Consider the following 15,753-nt stretch of genomic DNA (forward strand, 5'->3'; position numbering starts at 1 on the left):
AACTATTCAATTATTATTATTATATGATTGCGACAACAATAAATAACTATATAACTATATGTATATATATATGCATATATATATATATAAATATAATATATTATTCCAAGTATTGCAAAAACTAATAAAACTTCAAAAGCAAAGAGAGAATTCTGCTTATTCAACAATTCTCTTTCTCTTAAAATTCTTTAAACTCGAAACTATTTCGCAAGCTCATCTTTTATATGCTCGGATTTTATGGATTTTCTCCAAGCTTTGCATTTGAAACTAAACTCGAAATGTTCTTGGAATATTTGGTATGCCTTAAGCTTCGTTTCATAGTAAATAAATTTTAAGAATTCTAAAAATATTAGAAACAAATATAAAATAGTAATTGGCTGCTTTCAAAATAAAATAGAATTGTAGAAAAAATATGAAATTAAAATTGAGACAAAAAATCTAGAAATAAAACATATTTTTATTGTTTTTTTTCGTTTTACTTATTTAATAAAATATTTTAAAATTAGAATTTAATGTGCAAAAAATGAATACGTCTAACTATAGAGCAGCTGAGTACTAATCCAGCTGGACAACTGGCTGACTTTATATCTAAAACTGTAAAAGATAGAATGTCTTAGTTGATAATTATGCCATATTTATTGAGCTATATGGCAGGTGAAATAGAGGAGCTTAGCTTTGACAGTGCCTTAAAGATAACGTACAAGTTGGTATATATATAATAAGCTCCGATTAGCTATGCTCCAAGTGGGCGTGTCATCACCAATGATACACAGATGTATATTCATAAAGCAATTCTCTAGCTTCATCAGATGTAATCTGCCTTGTGAAAGCGCATAATAATTGCTAATCAAATCAAGTTTAGTTTAGTTTAGTTAAATCCTTGTTAAAATTTCAAAGCATATGCTAAGAGTTCGAAGCAGGTTAAATAGTTGCAAAGTAATCAGCGTATGCAAATTATTTCGCCTAATATATTAGTTAGCGAGTTGCCTGGGGGCAGGGAGGGCAATGCACTTGGGACGGGATGGGTTGGGTTGGGTTGGGACTAATCCATCGATTTCTTGAGCGTTGCCTCGTCGTGCATTTTCACATTTTCACAGTTTGCACTTTGTGTTATGCATCCAGTTGTGCTAAACTGCAGGCACTTTGCTTAATCACGCTATAATCTATGTGCTTATACAACTTGAAGGACTGTTTAGCCAGCAAAATATTATAGTCTACAGACAGAGTGAATGCCATATGGAAACAATGACTCGAGCTGGGCAACCTTGGAATGTGTATTGTATGCTCATAATATCTATTCTTTTAATAGTCCATGCAGTAAAAAGAAAAACTATGAAAATATTGCTTATATACACAGTATGCTTCAATTGGCCGATCTGTCAACATGACGTATGATTGATAAACTTAGAATGCTTTAGCCTGAATGCTGTTGGCATCTCTCGATTGGCCAGAGACATAGCTAATGGATCACAAATCTTCAAATTTCATACAAGCAGATGCCATAGATTACCACAAATTGCAAAAGTATATATGAGTCGATATGAATGCCAAGTGTGCTATAAATAATTGTTTGTGCGTAAGTGAGTGGACTGAATGCAAATACCGAAATGCCGATACATTGAGCAGATGCGGGTTTGAACCGCAGGACTTGTACCTGACATCCACAGAGATCCGATGGTAAGTGCCAGCAGCATGAGATGCGTCTGTCGCCTCATATTGTTGTAGCTAGTATTATGTAGATGTCCTTATCACTTTTCTATACGAAATATTTCTGATTTTTTCTTAATTTTATTTGCTTTTATTTGCGATAACGAGAACCCGAGAAACCCGTTCACACTGAGCGACACTGAGAAACTGAACTTTTGCGTGGGTTGCTTTGGTTGTTTGGCCGCTTCACTCGTGGCGTCGCGCCGCTTCGCGTCGCTTCTCGCAGAGCACAAGAAGAGCACACCACGAATCGTGTAGGACGACTGCAGCATAAGAAAAAAGGAAATAAAAACGAAAACTATGCGAATGCGAATGCGAACGCGAATGATGATGGGCGATGACTCACAGCTCTGGCGAACTTGCTGCCCAATTGGAAATTGGGTAGGAGCCCAGCGAGGATACAAGGTATATTGACATGTCTCCCCACTGGAGTTTCACATTTGGTATGCATCGCATGCCCATGCGCGAATGCGACCACAAAATGAAACTTCACAAAATAACAGCCAGCCAGCCCATGGCCTAAATGTCGTAAAGCTGTTGACTTATCGAGGGTGTTCACATCACTATACACTATGTGTAACCATATACCTATGTATGTATGTGTGTGTGTGCAGCAACGTTACGATGCCTAGGTCAGTGCAATATAGAATACACTGTAAAGGAAGAAGGCATAAGGCTTGAAGTTGAGTAATTTATAGCTCATTTGGGAATGGAAAGTTCGAAATTTTGAAAGATTCGAAAGTTAAGCTAAATGTATATTAAGAAAATTTGATATATTATATAAAAATATATAGAAATGCCATGTCTTCAGGCTCGAATGTATGTTAAAGAATTGACTTTTAATTATGCTATAATAAGATTTTAACTTTAAAAAAATACCACAAAAGTTCAAAACAAAAAATATGGTATTTATAATATGTATATATAATATATATGTATATACTCTATGATTTGACACAAGCTAATTTATTAAAAAAAAAAAACGTTTATATCATTTTTTTATTATATGTTATATATTAGTATTCCTTGTTTATTTTGTGTTTTAAAACTTTTCTTTTAGTTTTGCTTAATTTTAGTATACTTATGTATAAATGTTATTCAATTTTTATTTATTTTTTATGGTTATTATATTTTGTATTATTATTAACTATTTTTTTTTTAAATATTTATTTTTTATTTATTTTATTACTTTTATTTTTTATGATAATTATTTTTTAGTTTATTCTTATTTTATTACTATTTTAATTTTTATTATCTTTTTTTATTGTGATTATTATTATTATTATTTCTTAAATTTAATCTTATTATTTTGTTTTCTTAAAATATATATTTATCATGATTTTATTTGTATCCTTTTTTTCCCAGTGCATGTTTACATGTGTGGAGTGAGTATATTGCTCAGTAGAAGATTGAAATTCTTTCGCACATTTGCTGACACTTCCAATTCCAAACCAATTACTTCAGTTGCTTTTGCTGAAACTGTGGGTCCTGTTTCATCCATCATGACTGCTCTTTTGCACAAACACCACGCAAACAACCCCCGACACACACTCCCACACACTAACCATGCTTGTTCGACTGTACATGCGTGTGCGTGTGTCTGTGTGAGTGTGACTCGCGTTGCCAACTGTGTTGAGAATAGTTTCTAACGCTCTCTTTGCTGTGCTCTCTTAACCGGCGGCTGCGGAGTCTGCGCAGCGACCGAGATAAGAGGCTGCTAGATACTATAAAAGATCTTTTCTGTTGCTTAATGCAGACATTGCACAGCTTTTTAACCAACACACAGATAAAAAGATACCCATACATATATGTGAATTGTCGCTGTTGTTTATTTGATTAATTTGTTTTCAAAGTTGTAAAGAAATTCTGAGAAAATTTGGTGAATGACGGCCGCCGCTGCCGCCGCTGTTGCCGCTGTTGCCGCCTCAGCCTACCAACAACAATGTGTGCGTTGTCTACGTGTAAATATAAATATTTGATTAATATCCTCGCATTGCTTTGCTTTGCTTTGCTTAGCTTAGCTGCAGGCGCGAACATGTGCAGTTGAAGAGGAGAAAAATCTCAGATGCTGCTGACTGCTGACTGCTGCCCCAAATCTGGAAATTTTGCGGATGTTTACAAAACTTGGCAACCAAGCAGCCCAAACAGTCCCCAACATAAGACCAACACAAACAACAAGATGAATGTCCACACACACACACACGCACACACACCCAGAGATATAGAGATGCATAATGCATCCGCGAGATACTCTCGCACAATACGCACTTTGTTTTATGTCGTAGATTAATTTTAATTGTTTGTTTGCCTCGCTTCAACTCGACAAGATATCAGCAAATGTTGCATTGCATGTTACATGTGTCTTAAACTCTCATTGCAGACACTGTCTGCCAGCGAGCATCATATCTGCATCTGTATGCGCTGCTCCCCCCAGTCAGCCTCCGCTCTGCGTGCTGCTGGAGCTGGAGTAAATCACAGCCGTTTGCCAATCGTTGCGCTTCCCATACACAGCGTTGCTGGGAACGATTGCAATTTTCATTAAGCAAACTGCAACTGCAACTGCAACTTTAGACTGCAGACTGCAGCAGCCGACGCGAAATGTATCTCACTGCGGCTGGCTACTCGCCTCTTCTCAGAAGCTGCATGTAAACATATTTAAATGGAAAACACCAGAAAAATTGCTCGCTACGAAAATTTGCAATGCCCAATAAATACGAAAGTATTTAGCGCAGGAATGCCTTAAGAAGATAAACATGATATAATTACATTTCCTTCTCCATGCCTTTTTGCCAGCAGAATACCAAATTAATTGCCAACCGATTGCCTTTCAGCTAACCCACATATAGTATATGCATGCATTCATGCATATGTTAACATATTTGTATAAATATGTCAGTAGCTGCTTTCACATATGTAATCTGAGAAGCTTAATGTGAAGAAGCAGATAGAAGAGTGAAGGGGGAAGATGGAAGATGGAGGATGGAGGATGGAAGATCGAAGAAGGATGATTGAAGATGGAAGATGAAACAGATAGAAGATAGAAGATAGAAGATAGAAGATAGAAGATGGAAGATGAAAGATGAAAGATGGAAGATGGAATTCTAATATTTTCCTATTCTCCTTGTTCCTTTTGTCTATATAAAAACTTACTTAAAGCTAGTATACTCACTTCACTTCCTGAAAGGGTATGGAAAAGTACAATTTTCCAATTCAGTTCAGAGTACAAAAGCTCTCAACAGTAAAGTCATTTGCCAATCAGGAAACTCAGTTGAAACACTTGTAAATTAAATCGACTCAAGTTTTGTATTATGAATCGTTTCCATATATTATAGATTTATATAATCTGATTATTTTATGTGTTTTTGCCTGGCATTTCCGCAATTGAACAAACCAGCAGCTAATATATGCCAAATCAACTGCCTGCTTCGCTTGCAAAATAATCATCTGTAGGTAAATAATTTTTAATGAGCTAAACGATTAACGACGCATCGAATGAATAATTTATGGATTAAAAAGCACGTCAATCACACGCTCTGATTGAAAACATGCCAGAAAACTTACAAGAAAAATAATGCGCATGGTTCACTAGTTCAGAGAACACTTGGAAAAACTTTAAAAACAATTTTCCAATTTGAATTATAAAAACATTTTAAAAAGATTTTGAAAATTTTTAAAAATTTTAAACTAAATATTCGGGTTTTCTATGCCTTGAAGTAAGAGCTAAGTTTAGATCTCTAGCTACTTGAAATTATAAATATTTCTGCAAAAATCTCATCTAAAAACTGCTTTATACATCATCATAAGCTTCACAAATTCAAAATTCGCAATGCTATTTTCCAAAAATAGAAATAATTTGAATTTTTATATATAAAAATTCCCATTACATTTCGATAAGGAGGTTTAAAAGTGCATTTACAGTTATTCATTTTATATATAAATATATTTATGTATATTGTGTATACAATATTATATATTTTCTATTAAATATATTTTTAGTGTCCTTTACAAAGTCATTCCATTTATTAAGTAGTAAAACGCTTTAAGAGCAAAGGAATGGAGGCAACGCGCGCTTCTCTCTTCTCTTTATACACAGTTGCGGCTCTCTTTAGCCATACTCTCTGGCAGTCACTGCTGTCGCTGTCTCTCCGCCTCTGCAACCGCCGTCAACGCTGGGCCAGCAACTATGCGGCGAACATCATTCGTTTTAGTGCTCTTGCGGCGAACAGTGCAGTGAGCCGAAGGCCGAAATCTGTCATAGAAAGCCGACAGCATAAAGCCGAAACCGTCCGAACGAATTGGAAATTTCATTTCATAATTCGCGCCTCGCAGACAATCCGACAGAGACGCGTTCGTGCAGTCAACTTTTGTGCGTAGACGCGGATCGGAACGTTATCGACTGGAATTGTTCCCCTGGATAATTGTGAACAGAAAGTTTGTGGCGTGAAGTGTGAACGAAGCTAGAAATCAAAATACTAAAATAACAAGAAAGCATAAATAAATAAGAAAATAAAAAAATTACAAAGCAAAATAATTGGGCTCTCTTGTGGAAAAGTGCTGAATATGTAGGCTGAAAACTGGGACATTGAACGCAACGAATTCGACTTCAATAATTAATTACTCGGCAATAATTTGGTATTTTGTGGGAAATCACAAGAATAATAAACAAGCACAGACGAAGACGTGTGACACAGTTTCAGAACTTTTTGGACGACGCTGCCAGAATATATTCCCCAATTACTATTATCATATTACTTTCGAGTGTCGAGCAGTTAACAGAGACTACAAAATGGTGTCGAGAACAGTCCGAAAGAATCAACTTCTACTGCTCGCAGTGCTATTGATCGCCAGATCTGCCCTGGGTAAGTTTTTGGTAAAGCAAACTATATATATATATGTATATATATGTATATATAATCCAAGTTTTAGTGCAACGGAAATCTGTTGCAATTGCAAGCACAATCTAATCTCTGTGCGGAGAGACCCTTTGAACTGACTCGTTCGACAGACATCAGATTCAAATAAATACAAATGATTGTGTGTTGTGTGTGTGTCTATGGAATTTATTGAACAATTTTTGACCTATATAAAAAGTATTCTATAAGTCAAATGCTCTGAACTTTGAACAGTATTAAAAGATTGACGAATTCTTAGGGCAACTATTTGCTGTGATTCACACTCAGCTCGGAGGATTAAAGGTCGCTACTTGGTAGAGATTTATATAGATCCTGGGAATTAGAAAATTCTATTTATATATTTCGATCACATACTTTTGAGGTGATCAAATTCTGGGAAAGAACTTGTGAGCGCGTCTGTTAAATTTTTGGCTAAAAAGTGATTCACTCTAGGGAATGCCTCACAGATTTCCTAATAAACTTAATCATTTATGTTGACATTTGGATGAAAGCGAAACGAGTTTTCAGCTATTGCTCAATCATAATGAATAGATAAATATTACCTGTTTTTGCGCGCTGAATGCAAACTGTAAAAATCTATAATTTATAGGCGAAAGCTGTCACATTAATGCAGTTATTTATCACGATCAGCCAGCACTCCCTCGATCATGTGATATATGTATGCAGGCACTCATTCAATCGGAAGTGAGTTTGCCAATCTGCTCGACGGGGTGTATGTGTGTGTGTGTGTGTGTGCCATTCATTCGCATATCGGTTACGCTGTTAATTATTCCATAGATGCCTAATAGGCGACAACAAAACAACAACAAATGCAAAATCAACAACAGGAAGCACAATGAATGAGGATGTTAGCAACAGTAACCAGGTAAACAGGGTAGGGCATACAATGCTATATACCGCAGCTCCTTGTTTCGATTTTGGTTAGGGAAGCGTGTCGCAGCAGCGTGAGAATGTGTATTTGCTGAGCAGAGATGCTATGACCCACTGGCTGTAGCCCCTAGGCGGCACTAACTCCTCTGCAAGCTCTGTTAACCCCTTTGGCCATAAACAATGCGATTGCTATCAGTTTGATTGGCTTGCCGAGGGTGCCGGGTTGCCGGGAACCTCTAAGGCTGCCTACCAAAAGGCCATCGATATGGACGCATTAATATTGGGCTCAAATTCCTCTACCTTGACACGGGTAAATGAGCTAAATGCTCATCAGTCTGGCGCTGTTTGCTCCGGCCGTGTCTTGTCTACCTTTCTTATTTGCTCTTTTTCTCGGGCATTGAGTTTCACGACTGCGAATCTGAGAATGGGTCGACTGTGCTCCTGCCGCCAGTCACGACAAGGGGCTCGGTTTGTCTTTTGCATAATTCTTCTGCCATTTGCATACATATTTATTTTGGAATCTCTGACTCACGCCAGATACAGGCAACGTCTGTATGGCTCCTCTACAGATGCAAGAGATACGAATGCAGATACGAGTTTTATGTATGCCGCTCGATTCATTCGCATTGCTCATGCGCTGCCGCAGATGGGGGCACTGTGGCATGGGTAGCGGCGGGGACAAAGCGAGTTAAACAAACTCGTAACCAATTCTCGACAATTAAAGAATCAATTTACTGAACTGAGCTGGCGAATTGGCGGCTCATGCTGCCACTGTTGCATGCCCCCGCTGCTGCTGCGGCTGCTGCTGCGGCTGCGGGTGCGGATCGGTTTGAGATAGAGGCAGGGTTCAGCTTGAGTCGCTGTGTGTGCACTCAACTGGGGCAACAGCAGTCTGAGGCGGGTATTATTATTATTTGAGCATGTGTGTGCTTGTGGCATGCTACATTCAATGAGTGCTCCTTAGTATATAAGCACTCATGCTCTTATATACTCTCTCAGCCTTATAGCTATATAAATTGTGCCACATTAAAACATAAGAATTAATCGTTTCGATCGCAATGATGACGATGATGCTCAAGCTGATGATGATGATTCAGCTGCAACAGCAGCTACACAGCAAAAGAGTTTAACTTTGTTTAGAGAGTTACTTCGTGTTCCATTGTATTCTAATAGAATCCATTTTTGATTGATCTTCGCTGAGCTTTCGATTTTCATTAATGCGCCTTAATTGAATCAACAAACATTTATGAATCGTTCAAAGTTCCTTAGACCAGCATTTTATAAGCAACTTTTGTGGTATTGTCGAGAATATTTTTATAATTTTTTAAAATATATAAATATTAATAAATATCGTATTTAAGCAAAATGCAACAGAGTATGGGCTTAGCTGAGCAACGGCTTGGCTTAGGCTATGCTTGTGGCTCAAATGGCTTTGACTCAAGTCGCAATTTGCTAGAAATTGTTTATTATAATATTTACATTGTATATTTATTACATAATTTTTTTTAATATATAGGTTTACTGAAAGATTTTTGCACATATTGTTGAAGCCAATTTCCATCCGATATATAACAAAATTTTGTTTTGCAAACTTCATGCATCAAATTTTAATGCAATCAAGCATATTTTTTTTAAATTGATTTTATTTATAAAAATAGAAACAGAATTCCACATTCAATCAGAATTTCAATAAATAATCAATTAGCTAATGCTGCACAAAAATTTATTTTTATTTTGAATTTTTTTTGTTCAATTTTCAATTAAATTTTTCAAAAATTTCGTTTGACATGCAAAATAAGTTTTGTTGTTGTTGCTTAGAAATCAGTTTTGAGCTGAAGTAAAATATGATTTGAGCTGTATTGGAATGCGATATCGAGGCTTATTGATGGCTGTGGGGATATCGCGCCATTAGGGGGTTCCAGCACACATGAAAGGGAATGGCCGAGGCGAGGCAATAAATAATACAAGAGCCGCAATGAAATGAAAGAAAAAGAAGAAGAAGAAGTAGAATTGCTGTTGCCTTTTGCGCTAAATAGTTGGCGGTGCTGGAAAAGGAGTGCCGCATATTAATTACATGTCGCAGCCGCAGCCGCAGCCACTTGAATGGAACACGAGCCCTAGGCCAAGCCAAGCCCTGCCCGGCAGCGCCCCCCAAATTGGATAGAAGCGCGCTTTAGTATGCGCTGGGCGTACGTCTTCAACTCGGAGCTGGACTTGGACTGTGCTAGCTTCTGTCCATGCGAGCGTCTATTGTTGACCTATAGGATTTCAGTGTATACACGATGTATACACTTATATATATATACATATATATACGTTCATGTATATATAGACATCGTTTTTTTTTTGGCTATGTGCCCGCATCTAAGCACTTGGCGCAGCGACTCATAAGTGCCAACACGTGCACTTTGGGCAACGGGAAACGCTGTCCATGTTCCCCCTTGGCAGCGTGTGTGCCAGAAATTTTGAAAGGCGCTGCCTGGCGCTGGCTGTTAATAACTCTGGCGAGGCACGCACAATGTAACTGGGCGGCCCAGTGAGTGAAATCGATGTACTTCGTCTATATTTGGCTGCAACTGTTGCTGGGCCGCAATCTAAGTGCACACAGATTCGAATCGTACTTTCATTTCTATTGCTTTGCCCACTTGATCGGCTTCAATTGCATATCGATTATGGGACAACACGCTCGAGTCGATGGCTAAGTACATTGATTTGCATTTTCGAGTCGAACAGCTTTCGGTAATTGCCAGAAAATGCGCTCGGCACACATCTGTCGATTCAATCCCCTTGACTGGGCGCAGGACACGCGGCCTTTCAACTCTAATTGCAAATTGTGAATGCGAATTTCGAATGCGACTGCATCTGTGTGGGTTATTTGTCAATGGGTGTTTGTTCTGTGAATTTGCTGCACATCTGCCTCGACCTGAGCCCCAGCAGTGCGTAGGTAGAGCTGGTTGGCTGGCTGTCTGGCTGGCTGCCTGCCTGTCGGTCCCTCGGGCCGTAACCTGATCGCTTTCAAAGAACCAGAATGCCATTATCATTATCCGCTTCGCTTCATGTCTCTATCTGCCACCATCCAACCGCCACACAAACAGCATAATTTTCGGCTCGTATAACGCACTCGTCAGTTGGCCAACCTGGACCCGAACATGGGACCAGCAGGGTCAGTCACGTAGGGGCTGGCGGCTTGAAAACCAGAAACAACAACAGTCACAGACAGACAAACAGCCAGCCAGACAGGCAGGAGATCAAAGATCAGAGCTGCAGAGCGCTTTTAGGCCTCGGCCACAAATGAGGCACTCGCGCGGCTTATCAGGTAGTAAAAATGCTGCACTTGGATGATTCCAGTGACTGGCAGAATCCAGTGAAGGCAAAGACTTTGCCCGCCAGGGCCATGGCCATGGCTACCCAGTGGTCAGCGGCATTCGGGTCAACTCTAGGGGTTATTAGCCCAACATTTTTCAAGAATCATTCTGCCTATGATAAATGGTTTTTGGCCTAATTCTGAGTACCAATTAAAGCCCGGAAAAAAACATAAATAGAAACAAAACAACAGCAAAACAAGATCAGCGCACAATTGTTATCTTAAGCATTGAAAGCATGAACAGCAAAATATAATATTCATTCCCTAAGGTACAGATTTCCTGTACCATATGCAGCATTCAAAGAGGTTTATTTTTTTTTATTTGAAAATAAAAATAAATTTAAGATAACATAATTGCAACAAAACTATGTTTCTATTATTTTATACATATTATTTGTTTTACATATAGATTTTAAAAATAATTTTCAAAATTTTTAAAAAAATTTAACATAATATAATTAATCAATATCAATTTTTTAGCAAAATAAATTTTAATTTTTTTTTTTGGCATTTTTTTACTATAATTTAGACATTTCTACATATGTTTTAAAAAATGTTGTGCCTAGTTTTAAATATTTTACTAAAGGAAAATTAAATATAGAATAATATAAAACTAAAAAATTTTCTTTTCTAATATCTCCTACATATAAAATTGTTCTGAAAAATAATTTTTAATTTAAAATGTTATTTTTTTTGTATTTTTTATACTTTTTTTAAATGTCTCATTTGTTTAAAAATTTGTTTGATACCAACAAAATATTTTTAATAATTCGTGCTTCATCTTCAAATATTTTTTCGATTATAAATTTGAATTTTATTTTTATTTTGTCTTCTACTTAAACAAAAGATATCCGCCTTAAGTTCGCATAAACTTTTTTGCATAAATAAATAAAATATCCGTGCTTCATTATAATAATAATGGCACATGTTTCCACACTTGACCAAAGCGCAAATGTCTTGAGCAGCGGCTAGGCCTTATGTCTTCGACATATTTCAACTGCAACCATCCATTGTTGTTGCGCCCGTTTCTGGGAAGCGGCAACAATTTCTTATTATTGTTACTTGTGTTAATGGCACAAGTTTACGACAAAGAGAAGTCGATGGGGTCAATGCGTCTGTTCGCTTTATATCATGAAGGAAATTACATCCAAAAAAAAAAGAGTTTCAATTTATTTTAAAATTGAGGGCGGGCGCTGCTGCCCAAACTCAAGCGAGTTCAGTCAACTACATGCTGGCACATGGCTATTGCCATATCCGTATTAAGCTACTAAAACTAGAGTCCCTCGGCACGTAAATACCCTGTAGCATGCATAAATGGGTATACCCTGCAGCATGTGTAAAATGTATACCTATTGCTGCAGTTTTGTTTAGAGTGTTAAGAGTTTAGTCGCAGTTTAAGTTAATTGCAATAAATTTCTAGGGTATTCTACTAGTCGTGCATTTGCGTATCAACTTTATCAGTTGTTTGTTATTGTGCCAGTGTCCGATCTATATGACAACTAACAATTTCAACACGCAACGCTGAGCAGCAGCGGCGGCGACAAAACTGGCTATAATAAAGTGTGTGTGCGAGTGTGTGGGTGTGTGCGTGCGTGTGTGGCAAAGAATAATACAATAAAGAAAATAATAAAAGAAAAAGCAACAACCATAATGCAGCCAGTCACACAGAGAGAAATGGCAGAAGCGAAATACAAATGTAAATTTAAACTTTTTCACAATCGTCAAAATGTTTCCCTCTTCCAATTTTACTCCCGACACTTTGTCTGCCTCGAGGAGCGAGGGTGTGATGTGTCCATGTGTGTGTGTGTGTGTGTGTGTGAGTGTGTGTGTCTGGCCATGCACTGCAGTTGCCAGAGTGAAAATGGACATTGTTGTGAAATGTTATTCGATTTTGTGTCCACTGTCGACACCACCAAAACAAAGTAGCACAAAGTGACGCCGACGGCGAAGTTGACTGCGGCAGCGGCAGCGACGCCAGCAGCAGTGACAGTGGCAGTGGCAGCAGCTACTGTCCGCATAAGCCATGCCGTCAACAAGCGTATGCACACATGTGGGTGCGGCGATCGGCCGACCGACACGGCCCGGCGTTGGGGTTGGGGTCGGGGTTGGGGTTGGGTTTTTGGTGTCGGCTGGCGCAGTGTTTTCTCTTTCCATGCGCTTATTTTAATTTTCCTGTGCGTTTTCGTATGGCCCGTGCACCCGAGTTTCATTTGACCCCATTTCCGTGAAATGTTTTTCCATTCCACTTTGACAAAACACACACACACACACACACGCGTCACGCATGTGCATATATATGCTATGCACGCTATAAAGGAAGCAATGAATATTTGGGAATGTGAAACGCGTGCAAAAATATGCGAATTGGCTTAACTCGACCGTGCGCAGCTGCGCTCGGATCTGCCAACTGTATCTGTGTGTGTGCATCTGCAAATATATGTTTGATTGTGCGTGTGTATCTGTATCCCTACATCTGTATCTGTATGCGAGTAAATGTATCTGTATCTTTATTGCAGCTTCATCTCTGCCTGCATTTGCATCTGCATCTGCATCTGCATCAGCACATATATAATTATACATATATATATATATCTGTATCTGTATCTGTATCTATTTATATATCTGCTTCTGTCTATGTAGCTGAGTATATCTGCAAATGTATTTGTTTATGCATCTGCATCTGAATTTGCATTTATATCTCAACTTGTATGTTTATTTGTATCTTTTTCTGCAGTTCCATTTATATATGCATCTTTATCTTCATATGTATCTGTATCTGAATATCTGAATATCTGCAAATGCATCTGAATTTATATCTCTTAAATGTATCTGCATTTGTATCTGCAAACGTATCTGTATCTGTATATGCATATGTATCTGAATATATGCGTAAACGTATCTATGTTTGAACTTATATCTGATATTGTATCTATATCTGAATATATCTGTATCTGCGTCTGCATCTATATCTATATATCTATCTGCAAATGTATCTGTAGCCGTATCTGAATATATCTACAACTGTATCTGCACCCGCATCTACATTTTTAGCTGAAAGTGTATCTACAAATGTGTCTATATATATCTAGACATATATCTATACCTCTGTCTTTATCCCTATTCCTATCCCTATCTCTATTCTGATCTCTATCTCTATTCTGATCTCTATCTCTATCCCTATCCCTATCCCTATACCTATCTCTATGCCAACCCCTATCCCTATCCCTATCCCTATCCTTATCCTTATCCCTATCCCTATCCTTATCCCTATCCCTATCCCTATCTCTATTCTGATCTCTGTCTCTATTCTGATCTCTATTCCTATCCCTATCCCTATCCGCATTCTTACTCCTATCCCTTTCCATATCCGTTTCCGTATTTGTATATACTCCCATCTTTTTCCTATCTTCATCTATATCCACATACATGTGCATAAGTGCTTAAACAAACAGCATCATCAACACCGCCTGATGAGTGGCCATAATGCATTGGCAAAACAAAAACTTTCCGGTTTGAATTTCAATTTGATTCAAGTGCTCAAATGTTTAGCTAGCAGGAAATGTGGGTCGTAATGAGCCAAGTCCATCTACAGCTGCAAGCAGCACGCAAACAATCAAGTTTTGTTTTTGTTATTGTTTTTCTTTGTTTCTATTTCATGGTTGTTTTTATCGCTCCATTGTTTTTACCAAATAGTAATAATTTTTGTTATTCTGAATATGCGCTGCAGTTCAAATGCGCTCGTAAAACTTCAGCTAATCAGATCGTAAAATGATTTGAAATTCAAGGTTGAGCCACCCACGCTTTTGTGTGGGATGTCGACTGCGTTCTGTGGCCTATTAAAGCAAATCTTTAGTGCTCAGTTCTTTTATGGCGACAAATGGGATTTTTATGAAAGTTTTTCAAATAATAATTAAAATTTCAATAATTTCTAGGCTTCCCATCAACGACGGATGTCCACGACTTAATGCTGAATGATGACTACGATTACGATACCGACGAGCCGAGTGCGCCCAGTCCACAGACGAAGCCAACGGGTGTTGCCAATGCCTACCTGCCGCTAGTCAACCGGACTCTGACCAAGACGGGCATACTGGGCGAAGATGTTGTGCTGAAGTGTGATGAGAACATTACCGAGGGTAGGTTTCCAGGCGAATCGATGGGCCATCGCAGCTAATCGAATTATTCTTTTCAGCGAATGTCATACTCTGGTTCCAGGACTCCAAGATGATTACGAGCGACCGCAGCGTGGTGCTGCCCAACTTTAGTCTGAATCCGAAGAACTTCGACCTGACCATATTGAAGGCTAGTCCGCAAAGCGCTGGCACGTACAGCTGCCAGATCCTGCCCCAGAATGTCTTCGTCAGCACAAAGGTCGTGCTGGGCGATCACTCGCTGGACGTCATCACGCCGGAGAGCTCTCGGTCCGGCCAGAACAGTTTGCAACGGCTCGCGCTCCTGTGGCTGCTGTCCGCGTGCCTGGCTCTGGCGCATCAGCTCAAACATTAGTTAGGTTTAGTATTAAGCAGTGCTTCTTTATAAACAAAAAAAAAAACAAAACGCAAAGTGTCCAAGGATAAGCTGAAATTGTATTTCTGTCTTCTGTCCCCTTCTCTCCTTCTGTCTCCAATAAGCTTAAGTAATTGTTAATCGTGCATTTTGCTGCTCTGTAAAGACAAACGATTTTATTTATTAAAAACCAAAGTATACAGAAATTTAAACTATTTTCATTGCTACTCAAATAAGGAAAGCTATGGAAATACTATTAAAAAATTATATTTTTTAATGTGTTAAATTGAAATTTAAAATTCAAGTCTTAAAAAAGAATTGGCTTAAGAATTCTTGATTAATTTCTAAAATATTCGAAATTAGTGTAGATTCTTTGTCTTTAATTTCTTCGAT

General features: G+C 38.2%; 1 protein-coding gene across 1 annotated transcript; it reads left to right on the top strand.

Annotated features, from left to right (window-relative positions):
* Positions 1-6,221: 6,221 nt before the first annotated feature.
* LOC115483435 lies at positions 6,222-15,406 on the top strand. Its single transcript, XM_030225404.1, has 3 exons — positions 6,222-6,566; positions 14,787-14,990; positions 15,047-15,406. The coding sequence occupies exons 1-3, from the start codon at positions 6,494-6,496 to the stop codon at positions 15,358-15,360; spliced, it is 591 nt and encodes a 196-aa protein (XP_030081264.1). The 5' UTR covers positions 6,222-6,493; the 3' UTR covers positions 15,361-15,406.
* The last annotated feature ends 347 nt before the right edge of the window (positions 15,407-15,753 follow it).

This window comes from Drosophila hydei, unplaced genomic scaffold (assembly GCF_003285905.1).
Source record: "Drosophila hydei strain 15085-1641.00,03,60 unplaced genomic scaffold, DhydRS2 tig00008131-arrow-arrow-pilon, whole genome shotgun sequence".
Classification (NCBI taxonomy): domain Eukaryota; kingdom Metazoa; phylum Arthropoda; class Insecta; order Diptera; family Drosophilidae; genus Drosophila; species Drosophila hydei.

Bases quoted from the DNA above. Each gene is read 5' to 3' on its own strand.
- LOC115483435 (XM_030225404.1), top strand. From the start codon at position 6,494: ATGGTGTCGAGAACAGTCCGAAAGAATCAACTTCTACTGCTCGCAGTG. The intron at 6,567-14,786 runs GTAAGTTTTTGG...AATAATTTCTAG, and splicing joins GATCGCCAGATCTGCCCTGG to GCTTCCCATCAACGACGGAT. The intron at 14,991-15,046 runs GTAGGTTTCCAG...TATTCTTTTCAG, and splicing joins TGATGAGAACATTACCGAGG to CGAATGTCATACTCTGGTTC.